Source organism: Triturus cristatus, chromosome 1_2 (assembly GCF_964204655.1).
Source record: "Triturus cristatus chromosome 1_2, aTriCri1.1, whole genome shotgun sequence".
NCBI lineage: Eukaryota > Metazoa > Chordata > Amphibia > Caudata > Salamandridae > Triturus > Triturus cristatus.
The window spans coordinates 1,141,291,962-1,141,316,743 of NC_140580.1; the positions used below are offsets into that span (position 1 = coordinate 1,141,291,962).

At 50.9% G+C, this 24,782-nt stretch overlaps 1 protein-coding gene across 2 annotated transcripts in view; it reads left to right on the forward strand.

Moving 5' to 3' along the window:
• CCDC180 (coiled-coil domain containing 180) overlaps positions 1 to 24,782 on the forward strand; it is a 592,866-nt gene that overhangs the window by 138,170 nt on the left and 429,914 nt on the right. For both annotated transcript variants that reach the window (XM_085613885.1, XM_085613886.1), the window contains exon 8: positions 6,188 to 6,283. In XM_085613885.1, the coding sequence (XP_085470011.1) occupies positions 6,188 to 6,283 (96 nt within the window). The remainder of the gene's footprint in view (positions 1 to 6,187; positions 6,284 to 24,782) is intronic.

Genomic DNA, 24,782 nt, shown 5'->3' on the forward strand with positions numbered 1-24,782 from the left:
CATATTGGCAGCATGGGGAGTTACAAAGCTTGATGAGATTTGCTTAAATGACTGCATATCTCAGTATGTATATTCACTGTGAAGGGTTTTGGAAGACAGGATAAATGGCGCTCAGGCAGGTAAACGGACAGGTACAATGAAAAAGAATAGGAACAAAGGCTTCACGGTGCAAACAGGTCAGGGGAAGACCCAAAACCCCTACGTAAGGTGTGGGCGAAAGCCCATGCCAGAACAATTATAGACAAGTCCTATGCACACGTTTATACTGAATAAGATATTCACAGAATAATCAACATAGTTCAACATCAATTTTGATTTTATCATTGTATTGTTTCCCAGCCCTGAAGAGTCACAGATCTTTATCTGATGACGAAACACGTGTCGGCTGGCGCTCTTTGTATTGATGGACTCATCTTGAATTAAAACATCACTCACATAATATTGATGTTGAACTATGTTGATTATTCTGTGAATATCTTATTCAGTATAAACGTGTGCACAGGACTTGTCTATCTCAATATGTATATTCACTGTGAAGGGTTTTGGAAGACAGGATAAATGGCGCTCAGGCAGGTAAATTTGTGCAATTATGCACATTTTTAATGTGGGGTTATAATTTTTGGCTGTGTAATGTGCTAAAACCTGACGAGCATCAATGTATAAGTATAATCTGGTAAATAAATGTGGAAATATACGAGTTATCACATCATCTGTTCACAAAATAAATACGGATTAATACCAGTAAGATGGCCAAACAAAAGATATTTGTATAAATACTGACGAAAATGTTAAGAAAGTAAATACCATAAAAACCGGGAGCCCTACTGATAATCGTATTTTTCCAATTGCCAGGATTCTCAACTTTGTTACCATAGATATCGGGCCAATGTGGTATTCACACATGCTCAAAATATCTTGACACTTACTTTTTCAAGAGATCAAGAGGTGGTGTCCTTACGCAGTCCCCGTTTGTCCCTCAGTCTGTTGTAAATGTGGGTCATCGGTTGCAAGGCCCGGCGTATTTATTCTCGGTGAAGCCTACTGAGTCCCCGGGGTGCTGGTATCTATGTCACCAGTGGCCTAACAAAGGCCCCGAACCCCCGCTGTGCGCGGGGTCCGAGCTCCAGCGGGGGTGAGGGGGGTGGTCAGCCTAGTACCCTGGCCTGAGCGCTCCTGAGTGAGGCCCCTCCAAGTACTTAGCAGGGGGGCCCCTGAAGTTTTGTTATGCTACTGTATGTCACATGTCATTCCGTGATGTTTGACGTTAAGACGTCCCTCGCTTTGAATCCTGGTATAGTGGCAACCGTATATTCATTGGCAGAGCGTGCACACTGGCACAGGGCTGAGTTATTTCTAAACCTCCTCTTTTACAAAGATCTGTGACCTAAATTCTGAGTGTTTTTAACATTAAAGTATCTAAAATCAGAAATATCAATGATATATCACAGGGTTTTGACATTTTGTGCATATTGGGAAATGTGTTGGTACAAAAGGAACTTACATTTGAACATCCTATATTCCCCTGTCATTAGCACCACTTGTAGTTTCTACTCTGCTCCATATGTTGAATCCTTCATGCACTGGCTGTATTCAAAATCTATGATAAATGCAATGTACCTTGTCTTCAGTTTATAAAACAAGAGTGCCAGTCAAATCCACTTTATTCGGTTAATAAAACTATAAAAGTACAAAGCAGGAGTGAGCTTGATGGGATTGTAGAGCTCTTGCCAGAGAATATATTTAGAAACCAGAGGCATTTCATCTTGAAGTGTTTTATAGAAGTGTTTTTGCTGATGTATGCAGATGTGTTGTGTGAGCAGAGTGAGTTGGAAGGCTTGGCAGACTGGATCCATTCTCCATGGCAGGCACAAGGCAGATTGGCCCAGAGCACACATTATCTGTGGTGGATGATTGGCGTGGAGCAGTGGAAACCAGGTACTTTATTGTCCCCTGGACATCTGGTCGTGCTAGAGAGCTGTTCTGAATGGTGAAATCTGGTCAAGTCTGCCTAGGTCAGGCACAAGCTTGTGCATAGCCCTCAGGAGGTAGTGCATGACTCGGGTTCTGCTAGGGAGTGCATGACTCGGGTCCTGCTACGGAGCTGTTCTGAATGGTGAAATCTGCTTGGAGGTTGCCTAGCTCAGGCCAAAGCTTGTGCCTAGCCCTCAGGTGGTAGTACATGACTCGGGTCCTGCTAGGGAGTGCATGACTCGGGTCCTGCTAGGGAGTGCATAGCTCAGGTCCTGTTAGGAAGTGCATGACTCGGGTCCTGCTAGGGAGCTGTTCTGAATAGTAAAATCTGCTTGAGGTTGCCTAGCTCAGGCAGAAGCTTGTGCATAGCCCTTAGGAGGTAGTGCATGACTCGGGTTCTGCTAGGGAGTGCATGACTCGGGTCCTGCTAGGGAGTGCATATCTCGGGTCCTGCTAGGGAGCTGTTCTGAATTGTGAAATCTGCTTCAAGGCTGCCTAGCTCTGGCACAAGCTTGTGCCTAGCCCTCAGGTGGTAGTGCATGACTCTGGTTCTGCTAGGGAGTGCACAATTCCGGTCCTGCTAGGGAGCTGTTCTGAATGGTGAAATCTGCTTGGAAGTTGCCTAGCTCAGGCCTAAGCTTGTGCCTAGCCCTCAGGCGGTAGTGCATGACTCGGGTCCTGCTAGGGAGTGCATGACTCGGGTCCTGCTAGGGAGTGCATAGCTCAGGTCCTGTTAGGGAGTGCATAGCTCGGGTCCTGCTAGGGAGCTGTTCTGAATGGTGAAATCTGCTTGGAGGTTGCCTAGCTCAGGCAGAAGCTTGTGCATAGCCCTTAGGAGGTAGTGCATGACTCAGGTTCTGTTAGGGAGTGCATGACTCGGGTCCTGCTAGGGAGCTGTTCTGAATGGAGAAATCTGCTTGGAGGTTGCCTAGCTCAGGCAGAAGCTTGTGCCTAGCCCTCAGGAGGTAGTGCATGACTTGGGTCCTGCTAGGGAGTGCATGACTCGGGTCCTGCTAGGGAGTGCATAGCTCAGGTCCTGTTGGGGAGTGCATAGCTTGGGTCCTGCTAGGGAGCTGTTCTGACTGGTGAAATCTGCTTGGAAGTTGCCTAGCTCAGGCCTAAGCTTGTGCCTAGCCCTCAGGCGGTAGTGCATGACTCGGGTCCTGCTAGGGAGTGCATGACTCGGGTCCTGCTAGGGAGTGCATAGCTCAGGTCCTGTTAGGGAGTGCATAGCTCGGGTCCTGCTAGGGAGCTGTTCTGAATGGTGAAATCTGCTTGGAGGTTGCCTAGCTCAGGCAGAAGCTTGTGCATAGCCCTTAGGAGGTAGTGCATGACTCAGGTTCTGTTAGGGAGTGCATGACTCGGGTCCTGCTAGGGAGCTGTTCTGAATGGAGAAATCTGCTTGGAGGTTGCCTAGCTCAGGCAGAAGCTTGTGCCTAGCCCTCAGGAGGTAGTGCATGACTTGGGTCCTGCTAGGGAGTGCATGACTCGGGTCCTGCTAGGGAGTGCATAGCTCAGGTCCTGTTGGGGAGTGCATAGCTTGGGTCCTGCTAGGGAGCTGTTCTGACTGGTGAAATCTGCTTGGAGGTTGCCTAGCTCTGGCAGAAGCTTGTGCATAGCCCTTAGGAGGTAGTGCATGACTCGGGTTCTGCTAGGGAGTGCATGACTCGGGTCCTGCTAGGGAGCTGTTCTGAATGGTGAAATCTGCTTGGAGGTTGCCTAGCTCAGGCAGAAGCTTGTGCACAGCCCTCAAGAGGTAGCACATGACTCGGGTCCTGCTAGGGAGTGCATGACTCGGGTCCTGCTAGGGAGTGCATAGCTCAGGTCCTGTTAGGAAATGCATGTCTCGGGTCCTGCTAGGGAGCTGTTCTGAATGGTAAAATCTGCTTGGAGGTTGCCTAGCTCAGGCAGAAGCTTGTGCATAGCCCTTAGGAGGTAGTGCATGACTCGGGTCCTGCTAGGGAGTGCATGACTCTGGTCCTGCTAGGGAGCTGTTCTGAATGGTAAAATCTGCTTGGAGGTTGCCTAGCTCAGGCAGAAGCTTGTGCCTAGCCCTCAGGAGGTAGTGCATGACTCGGGTTCTACTAGGGAGTGCATAGCTCAGGCCCTAGTGCATAGCTCGGGTCCTGCTAGGGAGCTGTTCTGAATGGTAAAATCTGCTTGGAGGTTGCCTAGCTCAGGCAGAAGCTTGTGCACAGCCCTCAGGAGGTAGTGCATGACTCGAGTCCTGCTAGGGAGTGTATGCCTCGGGTCCTTCTAGGGAGTGCATGACCCGGGCCCTGCTAGGGAGTGCATAGCTCAGGCCCTAGTGCATAGCTCGGGTCCTGCTAAGGAGCTGTTCTGAATGGTGAAATCTGCTTGGATGTTGCCTAGCTCAGGCAGAAGCTTGTGCACAGCCCTCAGGAGGTAGTGCATGACTCAGGTTCTGCTAGGGAGTGCATATCTCGGGTCCTGCTAGGGAGTTGTTCTGAATGGTGAAATCTGCTTGGAGGTTGCCTAGCTCAGGCAGAAGCTTGTGCATAGCCCTTAGGAGGTAGTGCATGACTCGGGTTCTGCTAGGGAGTGCATGACTCGGGTGCTGCTAAGGAGCTGTTCTGAATGGTGAAATCTGCTTGGAGGTTCTCTAGCTCAGGCCTAAGCTTGTGCCTAGCCCTCAGGAGGTAGTGCATGACTCGAGTCCTGCTAGGGAGTGCATGACTCGGGTCCTGCTAGGGAGTGCATAGCTCAGGTCCTGTTAGGGAGTGCATAGCTCGGGTCATGCTAGGGAGCTGATCTGAATGGTGAAATCTGCTTGGAGGTTGCCTAGCTCAGGCAGAAGCTTGTGTATAGCCCTTAGGAGGTAGTGCATGACTCGGGTTCTGTTAGGGAGTGCATGACTCGGGTCCTGCTAGGGAGCTGTTCTGAATGGAGAAATCTGCTTGGAGGTTGACTAGCTCAGGCAGAAGCTTGTGCATAGCCCTTAGGAGGTAGTGCATGACTCAGGTTCTGTTAGGGAGTGCATGACTCGGGTCCTGCTAGGGAGCTGTTCTGAATGGTGAAATCTGCTTGGAGGTTGGCTAGCTCAGGCATAAGCTTATGCACAGGCCTCAGGAGGTAGTGCATGACTTGGGATCCTGCTAGGGAGTGCATGACTCTGGTCCTGCTTGGGAGTGTATAGCTCAGGTCCTGTTAGAGAGTTCATAGCCCGGGTCCTGCTAGGGAGCTGTTCTGAATGGTGAAATCTGCTTGGAGGTTGCCTAGCTCAGGCAGAAGCTTGTGCACAGCCCTCAGGAGGTAGTGCATGACTCAGGTTCTGCTAGGAAGTGCATGACTCGGGTCCTGCTAGGGAGCTGTTCTGAATGGTGAATTCTGCTTGGAGGTTGGCTAGCTCAGGCAGAAGCTTGTGATTCAGCCCTCAGGAGGTAGTGCATGACTCGGGTCCTGCTAGGGAGTGCATGACTCGGGTCCTGCTAGGGAGTGCATAGCTCAGGTCCTGTTAGAGAGTTCATAGCTCGGGTCCTGCTGGGGAGCTGTTCTGAATGGTGAAATCTGCTTGGAGGTTGCCTAGCTCAGGCAGAAGCTTGTGCACAGCCCTCAGGAGGTAGTGCATGACTCAGGTTCTGCTAGGAAGTGCATGACTCGGGTCCTGCTAGGGAGCTGTTCTGAATGGTGAATTCTGCTTGGAGGTTGGCTAGCTCAGGCAGAAGCTTGTGATTCAGCCCTCAGGAGGTAGTGCATGACTCGAGTCCTGCTAGGGAGTGCATGACTCGGGTCCTGCTAGGGAGTGCATAGCTCAGGTCCTGTTAGAGAGTTCATAGCTCGGGTCCTGCTGGGGAGCTGTTCTGAATGGTGAAATCTGCTTGGAGGTTGCTTAGCTCAGGCAGAAGCTTGTGCACAACCCTCAGGAGGTAGTGCATGACTCAGGTTCTCTGCACTTTATATTAAGAATTCTGTGCTGCTTCGTAGAATTTTCCATTTGCATTTACTCAAAATATAGATTTGATTTTACTGAAGTTCTCAAAATTGTAAATGATATTGGCATTGCGTAGACTGTTGAAGATTAGGCACTGAATACCTCTTGCATTATTACTTTGTAAAAGTGCTAGCTTCTGCCATTTGTCTCTCAAGTGCAGCTTTGGCAAAAAATAATCGTTTTTATTCAGCAGTTGAGAATTTCACAATTGTACGTTATTTTACTTGTGGTCACAGAAAACATCTGTTGTTTTTCTTTTGTTAGATAGGTGCTGTGTTAAAGAGATATACAGCAAAACTGGAGAAAATCTGCTACGTGATGCCAGCGGAGGTGTACAGGTTCATACACAAGGAAGCCATGGTGAGTGCCTACAGGGCAGCAGTGTCTTGGCATTACGCAAGGGGAGCGTTGAGTGGGTCTAGAGAAAGCGCCCAGCAGTGTCTCTGGTGGCGTCCAACCACTGACCTAGAAGAATGCATGGACCATACAGCAATGTTCAGGGCCACTTTTCATAACATAGCTTCAACAACAAACTCTATCAGCTGTCCACCTGTTGTCTTCGGCTCTTTCGGTGATCAGTACCCTCTGTCATCGCTTGGCGCCCAACATCAAAACTGAGGCGCCGAGTGAGAAACTGACACTTGCAGAATGAGCCAAGTGATGGAGACTGTGCCTTCCTTTGGACTTTTCAATTCATATTGTTTATTAGCATGCCTGATATATTACAAAGAAATGGGAATGCAAATTAATAATAAGTGTCTCTCCTTTGGAAAAAATCCAATAACATTATAGTAATTCAATAACATATCCCATTCTCAATTGTATACCATATGTGGTTTAAGAAATATAAGGTGAACCTTCAAGACAGTTGTATGACCAAATATCCTGGCACAGTAATATGGTGTCAAAAATATTATCAAGAAAAATATCAAGTTACCATACTTTGTATGTATGTAAGGAGCCAATACACTATCTATATAGGTGTTTGAGGATTGATGTCCTTCTTCAATAGAGAGTAACAAGTGAAAATTGGAGGCGTTCGCGGTGCTGCTCACAATCTTCGCAGTTGTTGTACGAGTCCCAGAGCGCAGGTGCATCCCAGGGCTTTTCAGCCCAACGGCTCACCAAGGAGCCAATCACAAAAGGAGGAGGGAGCACACTTCCTGGTATACCATTTCACTAATGGCTCAGGTCCATTGTGGTAAATGATGCAGTGCATGATCACACTCACTTTAGTTGAAAGTCTTTAATATTCACTTATGTAGCTGCAGCCAATGTTTACTTGTTACTCTCTACTGAAGAAGTACAACAATCCTAAACACGTGTCTAGGGATACACGGCACTGGCTGCACCAACAATGGTGAATACTAAAGACTTTCAACTCAAGTGAGCATCATCATTCATGACATTCTGTGGAATGTTTTTAGTGAAGATTCGTCACAATTTCCGACAGTTGTTAGCAAACCTAAAAATCAATTTCATATGGAAACGTGGCCGCAACCGCCACTGGGTATTAGGTATGTGTATATATATATATATATATATATTCACTGAAAAAACCATAGGTTTCACACATGTTATAGTTAGCGGAAATTTTACTGATAAAAAACCAATGAAATTCCCCCGTTATAGTTAGTGCAGGAAACTATAACTCACGCGACCGCAATCCTCTGCTGATGCTAATACTGTATTTAGACACTTATTTGCCCATGTCTTCTTCCATAAATTTTTAGCTATACATATATTACAAATATTTTTTTTTCATAAAGACACATATGTCATCAGCAGAAGATTGCGGTCGCATGAGTTATAGTTTCCTGCACTAACTATAACGGGGGAATTTCATTGGTTTTTTATCAGTAAAATTTCCGCTAACTATAACATGTGTGAAACCTATGGTTTTTTCAGTGAATTTGCAAGGTTTTTTAAATGCTAATTCCTAACTATAACGTGTGTGAAACCTATGGTTTTTTCAGTGAATTTGTACGGTTTTTTAAATGCTAAGTTACTTTACGCCATTCGTGGTGTGCGCGCCCACTTAACGCAGTTCGTTCCGTGCGCGCACGGTGCGCTTCACGCACCGTGCGCGCACAGTGAGCACGCGGTGCGCTTCGCGCACCGCGCGCCCACTTTACGCAGTTAGTGCCGTGCACGCACGGTGGGCACGCGGTGCGCTACGCGCACCGCGTGCCCACGTTACGCTAGATGGGCCATGTACGCACGATGCACTTCGCGCACCGTGCGCACATGGAGGACATATTATGCTCTTCCTTGTGATAGGTAATCTGTTGAAATTTTTTTGGGAAATGCTGTGCTCTTATATGCCATGCACAAATGGTGGCCTTCGGCCACCTTTTGCACACGGGGTGGAGAGAGTGTTTTTTTTTTTTTATAATAATTTTTTACCGTACGCGTACGGTAAGCGTACGGTAAGCGTAATCGGCGAAATTTTCGAAAAATAAAAAATTACCGTTTTTTGCCTTGGGGGATCTTTGAAGACTCAACTAACATGGTTATGTGCATGGGCGCTGTCTAAACAGCCCCTTTATATGTTTTTGGCATTTGTTTATCAGCTCCCCCCTCAGAGTGCGAGAGAGAAAATGGCGGCCGCCGCTTCCTGGTTTCGACCGATTCAAATGTTTACTAAGATCTAAGGGCCAATCAGAATCGCGCTCGCGCACGCCACCGTACGCGTACGGTAAGCGTACCGTAAGCGCACCGTAAGCTGGCTCAGATATATATATTGATTTTAAGGCTATTTTCTCAGAATCTACTGAACAGATTTAAACCAAACCTACAAAAGGCACTTCCTTGACCTGAGGACTACCTCTCTGCCAAATTTCAAGTAATTCTGTTCAGCCGTTCGGGCTGTAGCTGTGTCTAAAGGTCCTATGGAAAAATGCATGGGAAAAACGCGTTTTGGGACCCCCCTTTTATCTCAGCCCCCGCTTGACGAATCCCCCCGAGACTTTCAGGGTAGGAGCGGAGCGTAGCGCCCCACCTATTTTGAAAAATTCGCGAGGATTCGTCGACCGGCGCCAAAGTTATTCAAAATAGAATGTTGCGGATTTCCTATGGAAACGTGGTCCTAACTATAACTACCTACTGGCGACCGCCAGTAGGTAATATATATATATATATATATTATCTACTGGCGGTCGCCAGTAGATAGTTATAGTTAGGACCGTGTTTCCATAGGAAATCTCAAAATTCTATTTTGAATAACTTTGGCGCCGGTTGACGAATCCTCGCGAAATTTTCAAAACTAATGGGGCGCTCCGCTCAGCTCCTACCCTGAAAGTCTCGGGGGGATTCGTCAAGCGGGGGCCGAGGAAAAAAAGGGGGTCCCAAAACGCGTTTTCCCCATGCATTTTCCCATAGGACCTTTAGTCGAAGGTACAGCCCGAACGGCTGAACAGAATTACTTGAAATTTGGCAAAGAGGTAGTCCTCAGGTCAAGGATGTGCCTTTTGCATATATGGAGTCAATCTGTTCAGTAGTTCTTGAGAAAATTGCAGTTAAAGTACATAAATATCTATAGCCGCGCACCGTGCGCGCACCATGCGCGCACCCTATCGTGCGCAAGCGTAATTCTGATTGGTGGTTACATGTCAGTCTCGTTCGAATCGGTCGAAATCAGGAAATGTCGGCCGCCATTTTGTTTGTTTTGAGTGCGAGAGTGAAAAAGGAAGGTGGCAAACGTGAAAAGGGGGCAGGGTAGAGAGTTCCTGACTCCCTAGCCTTTGTCAGGGGGTCCCTGAAGGACCCCGAAGGCAGAAAAAAACATTTGAATTTTTTTTTTTTAAATCACGGGGTGCGCGCACGGTGAAAAACCATAATTTTTTTTTTAATACATAGTTTATTGTAAAATAAATATATAAAAAATATAATAATAAATACATAACTTAGCATTTAAAAAACCGTACAAATTCACTGAAAAAAACCATGGGTTTCACACACGTTATAGTTAGGAATTAGCATTTAAAAAACCTTGCAAATTCACTTAAAAAACGATAGGTTTCACACATGTTATAGTTAGGTGGACATTTCACTCGTAAAAAAACCAATGAAATTCCCCCGTTATAGTTAGTTCAGATAACTATAACTCGCGCGACCGCCACTCTATCAAAAGGATGATGTCATCAGTGATGTCATGAGTGATGCCACTGACCATGTCATGAGTGATGTAATATGTGACGTCATGAGCAGTGGATTGCGGGCGCGCGAGTTATAGTTATCTGAACTAACTATAACGGGGGAATTTTATTGGTTTTTTACGAGTGAAATGTCCACCTAACTATAACGTGTGAAACCTATGGTTTTTTAAGTGAATATATATATATATATATATATATATATATATATATATATGTATCCCAGCAATCTTTCCACATCCGTGAAAGAAACGGCACTCTGAGACGTGAAAAGATCAGCATCAGTTTATTTAATCAGGCCACTCTGCATAGGGCGTGTTTCGGCTGCGCAGCAGCCTTTGTCACCTGAAGAGTGACATTTTGTGAACAGTATACATACTCTTTTAAGCTTAAACATAAACAAAATACTGCAATGTTCGTTTGTAAGCAAGGTAATAAAATAAAACAATTATTAAACACTCTGGAAAATTAGGTATTGCCTACAAAATTGTCATGATTCCTTTTGCTATTATAAGAGCAACTGCCCATGTGCAGTTGCTGTATACTGACCCTGTGGTGAGGGTGCGCACGGGGCGCACGATCTCCGAACAGTATCGGGTGGAGAGGGGAACGCGTCAGGGGTATCCTCTCTCCCCCCTGCTGTTTGCCCTGGCAGTGGAGCCATTGGCTTGCGTGGCGAGGTCGGAGGGGGCTTACCGCGGACTCCAACTGAGGGAGCAGAGACATGACATAGCGTTGTACGTGGACGACCTTCTATTGCTCTTGCGACAAGCGGGAGAGGAGCTGCCGGGGGCATGGAGTATGATGGATGAATTCAGCTCCCTTTCAGGCCTTGGAGTAAATTGGCAAAAATCCAACCTGTTTCCTTTGGTGGCAAACATGCCTCCACTGGAGGAGCTCGGGGACCTCAGATGCGAATCACAATGCTTCCGTTACCTGGGAGTATGCATATTTCACAACATGGCGGAAGTGAGGGAGGAGAACATAGAGAGAGCACGGCGCTCACTCAAGGACAGCCTGGCTTTCTGGGGGGAAGCTTTCTCTGTCTGTGATGGGCCGGGTCTCTCTACTTAAGATGTTGGCCCTTTCCCGGTTGCTATATTTGTTCACAACACTACCAGTGTGGATCTCGGCAGCCTGGTTTAGGGAGCTGGACTCCCGACTGTCGTCCTTCATATGGGGAGTGGGACGGAGGCGAGTAGCCCTTAGCAAGCTTAAACGACCACGGGGGGAGGGAGGCCTGTCAATGCCGGATATGGGAACGTATTATTTGGCAGGACAACTGCAACGATTTACACAGTGGTTGGCGGGAAGTCTCGACCCGGAGAGAGGGGTACCACCTTTTACCCCAGACAAAATGGCTGTGCTCCACACACTGTTGGGCACGGTTAAGCCCCACCAGGTCACTAGCGCAGAACACAGAGTGATCCGAAAGTGCTGGAGCATATGCCTCCAGAAAACCAAGACAAGACGCCCAAACTCGCCAGAAATGGCGATGACGATGCTAGGAGCTCTTCCGCATGGGGGTCAATGGCAGGGATTAGAAGAATGGGTGCAGGCAGGGGCCACTAAGATAGGAGATCTCCACCGCGACAGGGAGTTGCTCTCCTTTGATGACTTTAGCACGGACTGGGGTATCCCACAAGGGCACTTCCTACACTATGGAGCAGTTACGGGGGCCATGAGGCGGCACTGGGGTACGGGCACGGTTAGACCTGTCAGCCCTAGGGTGGTCTTTCCCTGTGTTTTTGCCCTTGCCTAATTTTTTCCACCCTCTTTTTTGTTGGCTTTAGGTCTCCGAGCGCCTTCCCATTGCTAATCAATGCTAAGGTGCAGGTGCTCTCTTCTCCCAACATGGCTGCCACAGGCCCCTGCTACTGCGGAGTGGTCTTTTTAGTAGCACCCTAGTTGCCAGGAGCTGGCTGGGACCCTAAACATTGTTGCCACACCAGCCCGCCTTTTTCCCCCATAGCTAGACTAGGGAAGCTCCTGGAACCTTCTAGAATAAGGGCGGGGTCTGCTTTTGCCGCCTTAGAGAGTGGTCATCTGACCTGGGCATACTTAAGGAAAGGAGGGAAACTTTTTAGTCAGTTGGGGCGACGTTGACCTGGGGGAACCTACGCAGGAGACTTAGGCGGTAGGGCCTAGTCAGGGACCTATACCACTGGGAGTGACAGGGCTTAGGTGCTGCCTTCTGAGCTGCGTAAGGAACACTGAACTAGCCCACTGATCTGGCCCGGCGGGAGGGGAACCCAGGGACGACCTACAGAGACTGTCTCACCTGCCTACAGCCACCATCTCAAACTACTACCCCCCCCCCTCAAGAAACTAACTCCTAAGGGCGCAGGAACCAGCAAGCGCCGAACAAGACCTTGTAAATTCACACAGAACTGCTGGGAGATCAACCAGGTACCAGCGCTGTGTCATCCCTGCGCTCCCTGTCTCCACCTGGGACCCCTGAACTGCCCTGCCCCAGCGTGAGGGAACTGTCCTGCCTGTATTGGCGCGGTCCTGCCTGTAGTGAGCTTGCCCCCAAACTGAGGCCCAGACCGAGGAAGCCCCCACCCCTGCCGGGGCGCTCAAGCTAAATTCACCACCGGGGCCCGCTGAAGAATTCGGGGCCCCGCCAGCGCGTCCTGGCGCCTGCCCCGGTGTGGGCCCAGAGTCTGTCTGCCCACGCGACGGCCCTCAGCAAGGAGAGGGCCGCCGGAATTCCGAGAAGGCCTCGCTGGGCCTGGAGGCCGTCGCCTCAGATCACGTGACGGGGGCGGACTGCTGAACGCCGCCCCCGCCGCCTTCTGATTGGTGTGGGCGGCCGCGCCCCCGCAGGCCGCGCTGCTGTTGGCGGCTGCGGGCGCGCCTCCCCAGCGGCCATCACCGCCGGTCCCCGGGCCCCCAGGAGCCTTCGGAGGGCCCGGGACCGGCCTTCAGTCAGCGTGGGGCTCACCAGCCGGCCCGGAGGCCCGCCGGAGGCCCCACAACACTTCGCTCCCTGGGTGGCCCCTCAGAGCCTATCGCTAAGCCCCCCCTCGGCCCGGACATCGCCGGGAAGCACACGCGGCTGGCGGGAGGGGCTCCAAGGAGGGTGAGCCCCCCGCCCGGCCGAAGACCGCTGCAAGGGCCCTGAGGAGGCCGAAGATTAAGGTAACCCCTGGGGAGGAGGGCGGAAGGCCGGAGAGAGGCCCTGGACTCGCCCCTCCCCCGGGGAAGTCTATCGCTGCCCAGGAACGGGGAATAAACCGGCCCCTGGCCCCATCTCGCCCTGTGAAGGGCTAATCAACTGCCTAACGAGCAGGATATTTTGGGGCATAAGGATATCGCTAGAGCCACTCCGGTTGGAGGAACTGTTTACTCAGAAGGTTTTATTCCTGCCTAAGTAGTTGCCTTAATTGACCTGTTCGTTCTTACGGACATGGCCTGATTCACTGCCATGTTTAGCGCTTTGATTACTTGCCATGTCTAGCGCTTTGATTAATTGCCATGTTTAGCGCTTTGATTACTTGCCATGTTTAGCGCTTTGATTACTTGCCATGTCCAGCGCTTTGATCAATTGCCATGCTTAGCGCTTTGATTAATTGCCATGTCTAGCGCTTTGATTAATTGCCATGTCTAGCGCTTTGATTAGTTGCTATGTGTAGCGCTCCAATGTCAATGCCATGTTTAGCGCTCTGATTGACTGCTATGTTCAGCGCTAATGCCAATGCCGTAGCTAGTCCTCTAATGAAATGCTTTGATGAGAACCATACTCGGATCTAGATAAAGCTATTTGATTTTTACTCAACCTCACTGGCGTGGTGTCAGTCATTGCGTGCGTTTCCTGTCTCAGTGGATGTGTGTGCTGTATGGTCACTTTACACTTAAGCTTTCGGGTGCCTACCTGCTCGCGCCAAGCTACCCCCAGGGGGACTGGTGACCCCAGTTCCTACATTGTTGGCGAGCGGTGGGATCAGGACCTGTGACTATACAGCACCCTCCAGTGAGACGGTGGGCGCCGCAATTGGACGCCTATTGTGTATTTGATTTCTGCATCAATTGACCCCCACTGTCTAAACTGAGTGTGCGGAGTCCTGGTTAGCCCGGTACTGTTACCTACGTCCTAGTGTCTTTTCCTTTGATGTCTGGGTCTCCACCTGTCAAAATGGAGTTCCGGTTAGCCAACCATGAAGGGTATACAGTGAGGCAGCTGAGAGAATTCGGGCAGGAGATGGGGGTGCCTGGTGTCCGGAGAGCCAAAGGAGAGGAGCTCCGTGCAGCCTTGAGGGCATGGGTAGAGGCCCACCCAGAGGGGAGAAGGGATGGGGGACAGGAGGGGTAGGGCGCACCGCAGGAGGTGGGCGCACAGGAAGAGCTAGACCTACTGTAGATTGATGTCACTGAACACTTGCTACCAGGGAGACGTTCCGGGGCAGGCAGTAGTGTAGGGTCTAGGAGGAGTGCATCACCAGAAGAATATGAGGACAGGAGGGAGGAGAGGCAATTGAAGTGGGAGCTTGCCAAGCTGGACCACGAAAGGGAGAGAGAAAGGGAAGGTAGGAGATTTGCGATGGAGGAGAAGAAGCTGGCGCACAAGCTTCAACTTAAAGAGTTGGAGCTGCGGGCATTACAGTTAGGTGTGCCAGGAAATGCTAATGGTGGCAGCGTACCGAAGGCTCTACATGAGCCTAAGTTTTATCCACCCAAAGATGTGATCGCGAGTTACACTGTGGGGGATGACATCACCAAGTGGCTGGAGGCGTATGAGGTGGCCTTGACAGCCCATGGGGTGCCTGAAAGCAACTGGGGGGGGGGGGGGGTGGCCTGTATTGATACATACCTCCCAATGTCAGGGACACCCTCTTGTACCTAGCGAAGGCGGACCAAGTCAAGTATATCCTCATGAAGGAGGCACTACTTAAGAAGTTTGGCCTCAACCCTGAAAGGTATCGCCAGAAGTTCCGTGGCAGCCATAAGCTGTCCACGCAAAACTGGGTAGATTTTTTTGACTATGCCCGTAAGGCTCTGGATGGTTGGGTGCGTGGCAGCGAGGTGCAAGATTATGAGGGCCTGTGCAATTTATTTTTGAAAGAGCACCTCTTGGATAAATGTTTTCCGGAGCTGCACCAACATCTGGTGGACCGCAAGCTGACTGATCCCCGTGAGCTTGCGGAGGAGGTGGACATTTGGGTTAGCACCCGGGTGTCTCACAAGGGCCCCGGGGGAGATGGCCCGAAAGGAGGACAGGGTTTCCCCCAGAAGAAGGAGGGGGGAGATAAAAAGACGGAGTTCTCAAGAGGCCCACAAACTAGACAGTTTGGGAAAGGAGTAGGTACCCCACCTCAGTCCAGTTCCCCAAAGCCCACTTACCCTGACAAGAGTCAGCAGCCAAGAACTGTCCGGTGCTACGAGTGTGGGGAGATTGGGCACTACAAGGGCGATCCTAAGTGTCGCAAGAGACCCCCAGCCCCCCCCCCCGGGTGGCTAGAGTAGCGCTTGGGGTGGAGCTGCCCCTAGATAGGGAAGGGAAGTGGACAGGCCTGACCCTGGTTTCGCTCGGGGATAGGGAGATGATCCCAGAGACGTCCTTACCATCTAACACTGCTAAGTACCAGCAGAGGGTGAAGGTTAACGGGGAGGAGGTGGAGGCTCTGAGGGACACAGGTGCCAGCATGACCACCGTAGTGAGGCGGCTGGTGTCCCCTGAGCAGGTGATCCCTGATGAGTTCCATCCGGCCGTATTGGCTGACGGCAGTGTGAGTCACTATCCTCTGGCTCAAGTTCCCTTTGAGTGGGGAGGAGTGAAAGGCCCGTTGAGAGTTGCTGTGAGCCCTGCCTTGCCTGTGGAGTGTTTACTAGGAAATGATCTAGAACACACCGTCTGGAAAGAAGTGGAGTTTAGAGCCCACACTGAGATGCTGGGGTTACCAGGATGGACTTGCGTAGTCACGAGGTCCATGGTGGCCCGGCAAGGAACTCAACCCGGATTGGAGCCTGGGACAATGGCCCAACCCAATGCCGGTCATGGAGAGGAGAATGTTGTGGAGGACACGCCCCGTGTGATGGATGGGGAGCCCGCGGAGGTACTCCCGGAGTCCGCGGAGGTGGATGTTGTTCCCGTGGGGGACTTGCCGACCCTTGCCGAGGTGCATGTGGAAGGAGAGCCTACCCGGGAAGAATTCTGTCGGGCGCAGAGGGAGTGCCCCACGCTTGATGTCATGCGGCGGCAGGCCGAAGCCCAAGCGACCAATCAGGAGACTGGCAGTTATCATTTGTATTGGGAGGATGGCCTCCTTTACAGTGAGCCTAAGGTTCCGGTGCATGGATCCTCGAGGGCCTTAGTGGTCCCCCAATGCTACCGGGCCTTCCTATTGGAATTGGCGTATGAAATACCCTTAGCTGGACACCTGGGTCAGGACAAAACCTTTGCGCGTTTGGTCACGCATTTGTATTGGCCCAGGATGAGAGTTGCCTCTGACACCTACTGTAAGACTTGCCAGGCGAGTGGCAAGACTGGGACTAAGTTGAAGGACCCCTTTTGAGCGGGTCGGAATTGACATTGTTGGGCCGTTGGACCCTCTGACCTCTACGGGACACCGGTTCATTTTGGTGTTAGTGGACCACGCCACTCGGTACCCGGAGGCTATTCCTCTGAGGACCATCACTGCACCGGTGGTGGCGCGGGCCCTGTTGGGTATTTTTACCCGAGTGGGATTCCCCAAGGTCGTGGTGTCAGACAGGGGCATGAACTTCATGTCGGCCTACATGCAGGCCATGTGGAAGGAGTGCGGAGTGACCTATCGGTTCTCCACTCCTTACCACCCCCAGACTAACGGGCTCGTAGATCGTTTTAATAAGACTCTAAAGGGGATGATCCGGAGCCTACCAGAGGACTTGAGGCGGAAGTGGGACGTCCTCCTCCCTTGCCTGCTGTTTTCATACCATGAGGTGCCGCAGAAGGGAGTCGGGTTCAGCCCTTTTGAGCTGCTCTATGGCCACCCCGTTAGGGTGCCCCTCAGCCTGGTGAAGGGGGGTGGGAGAAGACTTCGAAGAAGCTTCCCCGTGATGTCGTCAGCTACATGCTGGCATTCCGCAGCCAGATGGCCAAGCTGTGGAAGGAAGCCTCAGACAACCTAGAGGCTAGCCAAGCCGTCATGAAGGAGTGGTATGACCGCAACGCTTGGACGGTGGAGTTGGACGCTGGACAGAAGGTGTGGGTCATGGAGCCTGGGGAGCTTAGTGCCCTCCAGGACCGGTGGACTGGTCCGTACGTGATTGTGGAGCGACGAGGCCAGACCACCTATGTTGTTGATTTGAAGACCCTCCGACAGCCCCATCGGGTGCTCCACGTCAACCGCCTGAAGCCACACCATGAGCGCTCTGAGCTTGCTCTCCTCATGGTGACGGATGGGAGCAAGGAGGAAGAGAGTGAGCCTCTTCCTGACCTTCTGGCGGCCCAGGAGAAGGATGGATCCGTGGAGGGCGTGATCCTCTCCCCATCCTTGACCCCAGAGCAACAGAGGGACTGCCGCCAGGTGTTGGGGCAGCACGCCTCGTTGTTCTCCCTCACGCCTGGAATCACTCATCTGGGTACCCATGATGTGGACACAAGGGACAGCCCACCTGTAAAAACCAAGTCTTACAGGCTGTCCGATAGGGTCAAGAACAGCATCCAGGGTGAGGTGGCTAAAATGCTGGAGCTGGGGGTGATCGAACCTTCCAGCAGCCTGTGGGCTAGTCCGGTAGTGTTGGTGCCGAAAGTGGCCCCACCGGGCACCACACCAGAACTTCGGTTTTGTGTGGATTATAGGGGATTGAACTCTGTCACCAAAACAGATGCTCACCTGATCCCACGGGCAGATGAGTTGGTGGACCGGCTGGGAGCAGCCCGGTACCTCAGCACCATCGACTTGACATCAGGGTACTGGCAGATTGCCATGGCCAATGGAGCAAAGGAGAAAACGGCGTTCTCCACCCCCGAGGGCCACTTCCAATTTAGGGTGATGCCCTCCGGCTACTTTCCAGCGGTTGGTGAACCAGGTGCTGTCTGGCCTGGAGTCCTTCTCAGCGGCATATCTGGATGACTTAGCTGTCTTCAGTTGCACCTGGGAGGACCATCTGCAGCACCTCCAGGAGGTGCTACAGGCTCTGCAATGTGCTGGTCTGACTATCAAGGCTAGCAAGTGCCAGATTAGACAGGGATCTGTCGTCTACCTGGAACACCTGGAGGGCGGGGGTAAGGTGCAACCCCTCCAGGCCAAGATTGAGACCATTATGGCCTGGGAGCCCCCCAAAACTCAAACTGAGGTCCGAGCTTTCCTCGGCCTCACTGGATATTACTGCAGGTGTGTCAAGGGGTATGGTACCATCGTAGCCCCCTTGACGGAATTGACATCCAAAAAGCAGCCCCGAAAAGTGATCTGGATGACTGCTTGCCAAGAGGCCTTCGAGACCCTGAAGCACGCGATGTGCACCGCTCCGGTACTTGCAACACCTGACTTCACGAAAGAATTCATAGTGCAGACGGATGCCTCTGAGCACGGCTTTCGCAACTGAACAACGACGGCCAAGACCAACCTGTGGCCTTTATCTCTAGAAGACTCCTCCCTCTGGAACAACGGTGGAGCACCATCGAGCGAGAAGCCTTCGCGGTGGTCTGGGCCCTGAAGAAGTTGAGGCCATACCTTTTTGGCTCTCACTTCCTGATTCAGACAGACCACTGACCCCTTTGTTAGCTCATGCAGATGAGAGGCGAAAATCCCAAGTTACTAAGGTGGTCCATTTCCCTACAGGGGATGGACTTTCGGGTGGAACATCGGCCCGAAGTTGACCACGCCAATGCTGACGGTCTCTCCCGGTTTTTCCGCCTTAGTGACGAGAACTCCTTAGAGGTTGGGTAGCTCCCCCCTCTTTCGGCTGGGGGGGAAGCGTGTTAGACCTGTCAACCCTAGGGTGGTCTTTCCCTGTGTTTTTACCCTTGCCTCATTTTTTCCACCCTCTTTTTCATTGGCCTTATGTCTCCGAGCGCCTTCTCATTGCTAATCACTGCTAAGGTGCAGGTGCTCTCTTCTCCCAACATGGCTGCCACAGGCCCCTGCTACTGCGGAGTGGTCTTTTTAGTAGCACCCTAGTTGCCAGGAGCTGGCTGGGACCCTAAACATTGTTGCCACACCAGCCCGCCTTTTTCCCCCATAGTTAGACTATGGAAGCTCCTGGAACCTTCTAGAATAAGGGCGGGGTCTGCTTTTGCGTCCTTAGAGAGTGGTCACCTGACCTGGTCATACTTAAGGAAAGGAGGGAAACGTTTTTAGTCAGTTGGGGCGACGTTGACCTGGGGGAACCTACGCAGGAGACTTAGGCGGTAGGGCCTAGTCAGGGACCTATACCACTGGAAGTGACAGGGCTTAGGTGCTGCCTTCTGAGCTGCGTAAGGAACACTGAACTAGCCCACTGATCTGGCCCGGTGGGAGGGGAACCCAGGGACGATCTACAGAGACTGTCTCACCTGCCTACAGCCACCAACTCAAACTTCTACCCCCCCCTCCTCCCCTCAAGAAACTAACTCCTAAGGGCGCAGGAACCATCAAGCACCGAAGAAGACTTTGTAAATTCACACAGAACTGCTGGGGGATCAACCAGGTACCAGCGCTGTGTCATTCCTGCGCTCCCTGTCTCCACCTGGGACCCCTGAACTGCCCTGCCCCAGCGTGAGGGAACTGTCCTGCCTGTATTGGCGCGGTCCTGCCTGTAGTGAGCTTGCCCCCAAACTGAGGTGGCCCGGACCGAGGAAGCCCCCACCCCTGCCGGGGCGCTCAAGCTAAACTCACCACCGGGGCCCGCTGAAGAATTCGGGGTCCGCCAACGCCGGCGCATCCTGGGCGCCTGCCCCGGTGTGGGCCCAGAGTCTGTCTGCCCCCGTGACGGCCCTCAGCAAGGAGAGGGCCGCCGGAATTCCGAGAAGGCCTCGCTGGGCCTGGAGGCCGTCGCCTCAGATCACGTGACGGGGCGGACTGCTGAACGCCACCCCCGCCGCCTTCCGATTGGTGTGGGAGGCCGCGCCCCCGCAGGCCGCGCTGCTGTTGGCGGCTGCGGGCGCGCCTCTCCTGCGGCCATCACCGCCGGTCCCCGGGCCCCCAGGAGCCTTCGGAGGGCCTGGGACCGGCCTCAAGTCAGCGTGGGGCTCACCGGCCGGCCCGGAGACCCGCCGGAGGCCCCACAACACTTCGCTCCCTGGGCGGCCCCTCAGAGCCTATCGCCAAGCCCCCCCTGGGCCCAGACATCGCCGGGAAGCACACGCGGCTGTCGGGAGGGGCTCCAAGGAGAGCGAGCCCCCCGCCCGGCCGAAGACCGCTGCAAGGGCCCTGAGGAGGCCGAAGATTAAGGTAACCCCTGGGGAGGAGGGCAGAAGGCCGGAGCGAGGCCCTGGACTCGCCCCTCCCCCAGGGAAGTCTATCGCTGCCCAGGAACGGGGAATAAACCGTCCCCTGGCCCCATTAACTCTCGCCCTGTGAAGGGCTAATCAACTACCTAACGAGCAGGATATTTTGGGGCATAAGGATATCGCTAGAGCCACTCCGGTTGGAGGAACTGTTTACTCAGAAGGTTTTATTCCTGCCTAAGTAGTTGCCTTAATTGACCTGTTCGTTCTTACGGACATGGCCTGATTCACTGCCATGTTTAGCGCTTTGATTACTTGCCATGTCTAGCGCTTTGATTAATTGCCATGTTTAGCGCTTTGATTACTTGCCATGTTTAACGCTTTGATTACTTGCCATGTTTAGCGCTTTGATCAATTGCCATGCTTAGCGCTTTGATTAATTGCCATGTCTAGCGCTTTGATTAATTGCCATGTCTAGCACTTTAATTAGTTGCTATGTGTAGCGCTCCAATGTCAACGCCATGTTTAGCGCTCTGATTGACTGCTATGTTTAGTGCTAATGCCAATGCCGTAGTTAGTCCTCTATTGAAATGCTTTGATGAGAACCAGACTCTGATCTAGATAAAGCTATTTGATTTTTACACAACCTCACTGGTGTGGGGTCAGTCATTGCGTGCGTTTCCTGTCTCAGTGGATGTGTGTGCTGTATGGTCACTTTACACTTAAGCTTTCAGGTGCCTACCTGCTCGCGCCAAGCTACCCCCAGGGGGACTGGTGACCCCAGTTCCTACAGGCACGACGGAACCAACCCGAAATGCAACCTGCGAATATATAAAAGTCTTGCAGGGGGTATTATTAAGGCGGTTGCATGCCTCAACAGGGCCATAGGGTGGGATTCTATACAGTCGCTAGACAGGTTGAGAAACCGCTGGGAGGAGGACATGGCCAGACCCTTGGCAGACCAGGACTAGGAGCATATTCTGGAAAGGGCAGCCAAAGTCTCCAGGAACGCATGCTTTAACCTGATCAGCTTTTACACATTCCACCGGGCATACCTAACCCCATAACGAATTAATAGATACTTTGCAGGAGAGGAAGCCCAATGCCCGAGATGCGCAACAGGAGGAGCGACCTACATCCACATGATGTGGAATTGTACTTCTCTAACGCAGTACTGGCAGGAGGTGACACAGGAGACGGCTAGAATCACAGAGAGGGTAATCCCTTGCACGCCAGAGCATGCCCTACTGGGTTTGTTCACACCCACTTCTAAGACTAAGACTACCGACAGGTTTCAGGACCTCGCCTTTGTCCTTGTGAAACGAGAAGTAACTCGTAACTAGAAAAATCCGAACAGACCCAGCGCGAGTGGGTGGAAACGGGATCTGGTTACATGGGCGGGATGTGAAAGCAGGGTCCAGTTGAGGAATGCGCAGCGAGGGATAGGATGGGAAGAGAGGGTCAGGGCCTGGGAGGCGTTGGGGGAGGGCATGCGGAGCGATGGAAGGGCATCTGGCGCTTCAACCCCTGAGTGACCACCACAACAGGAACACCTCAGCTGGGGAGGACAACGAGAGGCCAGGAGGGAGCTACGGACAAGGAGAGGGATATGTCACACACAAGCATTTGGGAGAGCCGAGGCGGGCTGGGAGGCAGTCATGGACAGCATCCCAGCCTGGGAGCAAGGGAGGAAGGTTATCGAGCTGATGAGGATCTACCCGGGAGACAGCAGTGCAGGGGGTAGGGGAGAGGGGTACAGTTAGGGGGCTTTTGGGGTAAGGGAGAGGAAGGGGGGATGGAGAGGGGCAGAATGAGACTTTTATTAGATAATCAGGAGAAGGAGTAGGGGACCTGCAGCACAGGGGGATAGGGGTGAGACTAGAGATATGAGATCCATGATGGCTGGGTGAGACTCATGCTGAATATTGTATTATTGGATGACAATAAAAGACAATAAATATATGATATATATATATATATATATATATATATATATATATATTCACTGAAAAAACCATAGGTTTCACACGTTATAGTTAGCTAGACATTTTACTGATAAAAAACCAATGAAATTCCCCCGTTATAGTTAGTGCAGGCAACTATAACTCACGCGACCGCAATCCTCTGCTGATGCTAATACTGTATTTAGACACTTATTTGCCCATGTCTTCTTCCATTAAATTTTAGCTATACATATATTACAAATATTTTTTTTTCATAAAGACACATATGTCATCAGCAGAGGATTGCGGTCGCGTGAGTTATAGTTGCCTGCACTAACTATAACGGGGGAATTTCATTGGTTTTTTATCAGTAAAATGTCCAGCTAACTATAACATGTGTGAAACCTATGGTTTTTTCAGTGAATTTGCAAGGTTTTTTAAATGCTAATTCCTAACTATAACGTGTGTGAAACCTATGGTTTTTTCAGTGAATTTGTACGTTTTTTTAAATGCTAAGTTACTTTACGCCATTCGTGGCGTGCGCGCCCACTTAACGCAGTTCGTTCCGTGCGCGCACGGTGCGCTTCGCGCACCGTGCGCGCCCACTTTACGCAGTGCCCACGTTACGCTGGATGGGCCATGTACGCACGATGCGCTTCGCGCACCGTTCGCACATGGAGGACATATTATGCGCTTCGTTGTGAAAGGTAATCTTTTTAATTTTCATTAATTAAATATGCAATGCACAAATGGTGTCCTTCGGGCACCATTTGCACACGGGGTAGGGAGAGTGGTGATAATCGTTTAAATTTTCAATCAATATATATGCCAGGCACAAATGGTGCTCGGCGGGCACCATTTGCTCACGGGGTGTGGAGAGTGTGGCTAATTTTTTTTTTTAAATAATTTTTACCGTACGCGTACGGTAAGCGTAATCGGCGATTTAAAAAAAAAAAAAAATTGACTTTTTGGCCTTGGGGTTTCTTTGGGGACCCCTTCATCAAGTCTAGGTGGTTAGGAGCTGTCTAAACAGCCCCTTTACATGTTTTTTGCCTTTGTTTTTCCTCCCCCTCTCAGAGTGCGAGAGAGAAAATGGCGGCCACCGCTTCCTGGTTTCGACCGATTCGAATGTTTACTAAGATCTAACAGCCAATCAGAATCGCGCTCGCGCACGTCACCGTACGCGTACGGTAAGCTTACCGTAAGCGCACGGTAAGCGCACCGTAAGCTGCCACAGATATATATATTGATTTAAATGCTATTTTCTCAGGAACTACTGAACAGATTTACACCAGACCTACAAAAGGCACTTCCTTGAACTGAGGACTACCTCTCTGCCAAATTTCAAGTAACTCTGTTCAGCCGTTCGGGCTGTAGCTGTGTCTAAAGGTCCTATGGAAAAAAGCATGGGAAAAACGCGTTTTGGGACCCCCCTTTTTTCTCAGCCCCCGCTTGATGAATCCCCCCGAGACTTTCAGGGTAGGAGCGGAGCGTAGCGCCCCACCTATTTTGAAAATTTCGTGAGGATTCGTCGACCGGCGCCAAAGTTATTCCAAATAGAATGTTGCGGTTTTCCTATGGAAACAGGGTCCTAACTATAACTACCTACTGGCGACCGCCAGTAGGTAATATATATATATGTGTGTATATATATATGTGTATATTATCTACTGGCGGTCGCCAGTAGATAGTTATAGTTAGGACCGTGTTTCCATAGTAAATCCGCAACATTCTATTTGGAATAACTTTGGTGCCGGTTGACGATATATAGGGGTGGGCGGAATTTGCGGAATTGCGTTACGCAAATCTCCGCGAAACGGTAAAAAATCTCCGCGAACACGCAGAAATTTCGCGAACACGCGGAATTGCTTGTTCGCGATGCTTTTTTCCTGTTCACAATTGCTGTTTGCGTGCTCGGGGAGAAATATCTCGCGAACACGCATTTTGAGATCGCGAACAAGCAAAAATTTCGCGAAATCGCGGAAAGCAGACTTTTTAGCAATTTCGCGCTCTCCGCGGAGCGCGAAATTACGCAAATTCTGCAAATTCCGCGAGCGGAACGGAATTTACCGCCCAGGCCTAACGATATATATATGTGTGTATATATATGTGTATATGATCACAATACGATTGGGCACTTGCCTGTAACATGAATTTATTTGGGGTACATTACCCGTATACGAGTAGAATTGTCTCTATTGGAAGATAGAAAATGTGATTACGCACTTGCCTGTAACATGAATATATTCTGGGTACATTACCCGTACATAGACAGGACTATCCCAATTGGAATAAGGATGCAGAAAATGCCTCGTTATTGTATCCATGAGAAATATCTTTACTCGTATTTATTTATTTACTTTCAGGCGGAATTGTGTTTCAATGAATTAATTTCATGACTAACAGCATTT